Raw genomic sequence first — 5551 nt, 5'->3', positions numbered from 1 at the left:
GCGAGTTCTCATCTTCCGGGCCAGTGCGTGGTGAATAAACAAAACAGTTTAAACACGGGCGTGCAAGACGACGGCCGACAAGCAACGGACATACGACGATTAAGCCGAAATTTGTGCGACGCGTTCTCGCTTTAACCCGAACCACCTCTTCTGCGGTGTCCCTCTCGGTGTAAGCCAGATTCATCCCGAAGCGATCGCGGCTGCAAGCCACTCGCATCGCGCAGCAATCTTGTAACTTCCCATCGATGCCGCTGGCAGTCGTCATTCTCCGCATACAAGCATTGTACGGTTGCGGATCGAAACCTTTGGTGAACCGGCGAAGGCGACGCAGGGCAGAAGTGGCGCTACACCGGAACGGAACCGGCAACATCGCCGACTAGTGAGAAGTAATAGTAGCTGGGATCTTACTCCAAACGCACGCACTCCTTTCAATAACAACCCCCTTTGGGCAAAAGTGCGTCAAACCAAACGCCGGAGCGGGAGAGCAAGCGAGATACGATTGAGAGAAGAAAGCAACAAACGAGAAGGAATAACATTTGCAACAATCCAGTTACTTCCAACCACCACCACGACAACGCAGTTTCGATAGCCGGACCAGAGACGGAAGAAGTGAAGCAAAGATGCAGAAGAAAATAATTCAACAACAGATACCACTAACACGGAAGGTAATAGCAATTCGCCACAACATGCACGCGAGTCCCCGTGCATGTGTGCATGCGTTTGTTTGTGCATATGCTTCCAAAGAACCCTTTTTAGTTCCCCTAACTCATGCTGTACTTGTGTAGTTCGCGGTCCATCGACCATAGTAAGATCACCATTTAAGTATCTGCCAATAACATCCGCATAACATCTTGTGGTACTCTTTCCTTCTTTATCGTGCTTCTTTCTTCTGGCCCTTCGGTGCTCCAGATCAAAAATTCCCTTTGGTACAGAAGCGCGCCCATGTGCTTAAAATATGCGCTGGTTCTTGCAAGATGCAAGAACGAACCAGTGGAAATGCTTCATATTGCGCATTCCGTTTGAGGAGCGAGACGTGTTGAAAAACACATTTCATAAACCGTGAAGACGATGCCTTTCTTCTTCCCCCAGTGGTTTATGGAGCTGCTCGCGATCCTTGTCCATATGATTCTGATGCATACGGGCGTTTTGTTCAGCTTCGCCATTCTCCGGAATCAATCCTTCAGTTCGTTCGCCGTACATAGATAGTTTTTGATCTTTTTCTGAAGCTTTTTGCAGCAATGAATGCATTTTGTTAGCTGCATCTGTTCCACAGAAATTTACATTTTCATTTGCCCCGTAAAATGCACATGTCCATTTTAGTACGAAATAGATACAAATTTAGAAATGGTTGAAGATTTTTACCGCTTCTTTTCTGTTCCTTTATTGGCATATTTTTTCCGCATTCCATATTATAACAAATTTTTGTCAAACCTTTGATGTTTATTGCTACCTTTTTATGTGTTGAAGCTGACCATCATGATAACACCCAAGTTTGTCGGTGTTATCTTTCAAAGATATCTTAAATAGTCATGCTAATAGGAAAATATAAATGCTATTGTTGAGTTGTGTGCTGTAGCAATGCATCAGAATTCGCTCCCTTTATCTCGTTACGAGGAATCGTAGGAAGATTGCTGTATCTGGTGCTGGAAAATGCCAATAACAACATATCCGGCCGATCGGTGTAATAACAAAAGTCTTACTTTTCGAACTAGAAGAATAGAATATCGTACCCCGCGTGAAATGGACGAAACAAAGTTGTAGAACCGGTTCCTATCGGGTTGACGATTGTGATTAGCAATGGGATGCTGTTGACTAGCATCAACTGCGCTAGATCGCGTTTTTATTTAATTTCTTCGAGTAGTTTAAGGGCAGCATATGCGCAATACATCGGACATGATTTAGTTCGCTAAAGAATATGATTTCATATCTGTCTTGTTTGTTTGATGCAACTTTTTTTCAGGTTTACACGACAACCCCGTCACAGCAACAGCATCAGCAGATGAATGCGGTCAAAAAGATCAACAGCCTGCTGCAGAGCGGCACGGTCAGCGTGACTGGTATCTCGTCTGGCCAGCAACGAATCCTGCAGAGAAAACCTGTGACTACGTCCTCAGGTCTGTCGATCACGTCCACTAACAGCTTCGTTAGCCGGCAGCAAAAATGCTACATTTGTGGCGAGAATGCCGGCGCAAACGCCGCCCTTATTTCGGAGTCCTCGACCACGACGACGCAGACCGAGTACGTCTCGAAACTGGCGAAGGTGATTGGACCGAACTACTCGGTCGTCCTGTCAATGGAGGATGTCATCTGTCGTCGCTGCGTAACAATCCTGAACCAGCTGGATAAGCTCGATTCTGAAATGGATGCCCTTCGGGGCACGCTGTTAGGATTCATTCACAAAAAGAACAACATCCCGGACGACGCGGACTTGCAGGCTGGTTTGGGCGGTTCCCCACCGGCGAAGATGCAGAAGCTAACGCACTTAAGCACAGCCGGTAGCGGCGGTACGGTGGGGACAGCAAGCGGGAACATAACGTACAGCATCAAGCAGGTGGTGGATGGTGACACGATCAAGATGAGCACGTCGGGAAGTGGCTCGGATCTGAACACTAGCGCTCATTCGGATGTCGAGGCCCAGCTTACGAGTATGTTCGAAAAGGGCGGTAATACGCCATCACAGGGAACTGGCCAGACGAAACAGCACTTAGTGGTGACGACGAACAACGGTGGGACGATGGCGCAAGGCTCGACGGTAGCGGGGTTGACCCGCAAACCCGCCAAACTGTACAAGTGCATGCCGTGCGGATTTAAAACAACCGATCTAGCCCAGTTCCAGCCACACTACGAAAACTGCCCTCCGCGGAACGCCGCCCTGCAAAATTCGACCGTCATCAACTCCACCTCGTCCAGTTTCCGGTGCAAGCTGTGCAAGCTCGTATTCGCCAGCATTGCCTTGTTGAAGCAGCACAACCTGCAGGACCACCAGCAACAGCCGCAACAGAAGACGATCGTCACTACCTCCGGAGGGCTAGCGCAGTTGGACCAGCAGCAAGGAGTGACGGGTGCGGCCGCCGGCACGCAATCGCTGTACTCCTGCAACGTGTGCCCGTACAAGACAACGGACAAGCAGGCCCACGATGACCACCTGCGGAAGCACATCAAGCTGAAACCGTTCAAGTGCCGCGTCTGCCTTATGCGCTTTGAAACCCGCGAGCAAGCGTCCATTCACGCCAAGCAGCATCAACCGGACTACTTCAAATGCGGCATCTGCGGGGTGACGTTCAACAAGCGCGAGCTGCTAATGGCACATCTTGAGGTGCACGAGGCGAACAAGAAGAGCCCCAAAACGGGGACTACTCAACAGCAGCAGCAGCTACAACAGCAGCAGCAGCAACAGCAACAACAGCAGCAGCAACAGTCCGAACATCAGCAAACGGCACAGGCCGGAACGTCATCGGATCCCTCGACGCAAAAGCTGCTACAGGAATCGATTGACGAGGCGCTGCGCGAATCGATCGCGGACACGATCGATGCAAAGATGATACAATTCCACACCTGCAATTCCTGCTCGCTCACATTCCTGAACGAGAAGCTGTACACGCAGCATATCAAGACCCATGCCCACGGTGCGGGCACTTCGGCGGTCGTGACGACCGGCTTAACGCAACAGCAAACGCACCAAGGCCAGTCGCAGCAGCAGCAGCAGCAGCTAGTGCTCTCGAATAGCTCCGTGGCTAGCAGGAAGACCATGGCGCGAACAAACAGCACATCGACGTCGGTGGACGTTGGCGGCGGCAGTGGGCTGAGCGCTAAGATCCTTACCACGACGGCAGCGTCCAGCGGCGGAAACGCGAGCACCAACTCGGCCACCATTTCCGACGGAGACCTCGAGAGTATCTTCGAGCGAATGCATTCGGACCAGAAGGTGGCCGATCCGGCATCAGCGGCCGAGGGCGGCAGCATGGTTATTACGAATCAGGACGGAACGACAGGAAACATTACGTTTAATATTACGCTACCCCAGCAGGACGATACGGCGGCGTTTGTGCAGCAGCAGCAACAACAGCAACATCAATTGGAGGTAAGTTTTCGTGTTCGTTTAGAACTGCTGCTGGAGTTGCTAATCTCCATTCACCGGTACGTTTATTTCTGCAACAACAGGAGCAACATCAACAGTCCGTTGGAATCGATATGCCAACGCTTGACCAGGGCGATGAACAGCAGCAGCAGCAGCAACCTCAGCAGAAGGAACAGCAGCTCCAAAGCATGCCCGTCAGCATGCCGAGCCTGGACGATGACGGCGAGCAATCGCAAAACAGCCAAAACTCCAACACAGAAAACGTACCGATGGAGCTGGAGGACATGCAGACCGGCGAGGGCCAGCAGATCAACCTGATCCTTAACGATGGGCAGGTGCTGCAGCTCGACAATCACATTCTTACGACGGACGCCGAGGGCAACCAGATTCTGGTGCAGGGCACGGACACTGAACAGATCCAGCAGCTGCTGCAAAGCGTCGGTGTGGTGATGCAGGGAGGCGAGGGTCTCGGCGAAGGCGAAACGTTACAGATGATCAGCGGCGACGGTAACAACCAGATGATCCTGGTGCAAGGCGCCGACGGTCAGGAGCAACTGATCGACGCGTCGTTGCTAAACGCGGATGGTAACATCGTCATCCAGCAGTCGCAGGAAGGCGAACTGAATGCCGAGGGTACGCACATCACGACCGAGGATGGGTTGCAGATTCCTGTGTCGGTTGCCTTTACGACAGCCGGTGAGGCTGGCCACGAGGGCCAGCTAACGGTGTCGGTGGCCGATGGCAGCGAACAGCAGCTACAATTGCACCTCCAGCAAGCCGCTGCGTCGGAAGCGGACGATCAACAGCATGCCGACGGTATGTCGGACGAGCAGCAGCATCAGGCAGGAGCCATCCTTACAGAAGGCGGTCAGATTATTCTCCAAACGAAGGAGGAAGAGCAGCGGCTCAAAAATGAGGTGAACGACGAGAATGGAGCATCGGCGGGTGGTAATGATTCCGCTGTCGGTGGTGACATGAGTGGCCAGACTAATGGAGGTTCCGCAGTCGTCACCAGCTCGAATGGTACGACGATCACAACCACCGCAACGGCGGGGAATGCCGTCACGTCATCCGGTACTGGTGACGATCAGATGTTCAACTTTGACGAGCTCATCCAACCGCAAATCGTTATCAAGCAGCAGCAAGTAAAATAGGTAAATATTACTTTGATATTTGCGCGCGAGCGAGGTATGCCTTTTACCCGGCTGCTGATATTCGAGTGGCAACAAAAACTGATGGGTTTCTTTTCTTTTTTTAAACGCTCTCCTGTGCTTTTGCTCTAGGTCCTGTATCGATGCAGTCACAAGCGCGCAGCACGCATAACCATGCCTCTGCAGCTGGTGAAACGTGAACACTCTATTCAAAGGGGCGAAGCAAATCCTGCCGTTTGATGCCTTTGCAAAAACTGCGCTTTATCTTAGAGAGTCGGGAAGGAAACACGCCTTCCCATGTACCCAAGCGCCACAGGATTCA

The 5551-nt window shown here is 51.6% G+C and overlaps 1 protein-coding gene across 1 annotated transcript; it reads left to right on the top strand.

Annotated features, from left to right (window-relative positions):
* Positions 1–620: 620 nt before the first annotated feature.
* On the top strand, positions 621–5232 carry LOC128726497 (myb-like protein K). Its single transcript, XM_053820310.1, has 3 exons — positions 621–665; positions 1961–4031; positions 4142–5232. The coding sequence occupies exons 1-3, from the start codon at positions 621–623 to the stop codon at positions 5230–5232; spliced, it is 3207 nt and encodes a 1068-aa protein (XP_053676285.1).
* Positions 5233–5551: the final 319 nt, after the last annotated feature.

This window comes from Anopheles nili, chromosome 3 (genome assembly GCF_943737925.1).
Source record: "Anopheles nili chromosome 3, idAnoNiliSN_F5_01, whole genome shotgun sequence".
NCBI classification, from domain to species: Eukaryota; Metazoa; Arthropoda; class Insecta; order Diptera; family Culicidae; genus Anopheles; species Anopheles nili.
Note: the sequence above shows the minus strand (reverse complement) of the source record. Positions and strands in the feature narration are given on the sequence as shown.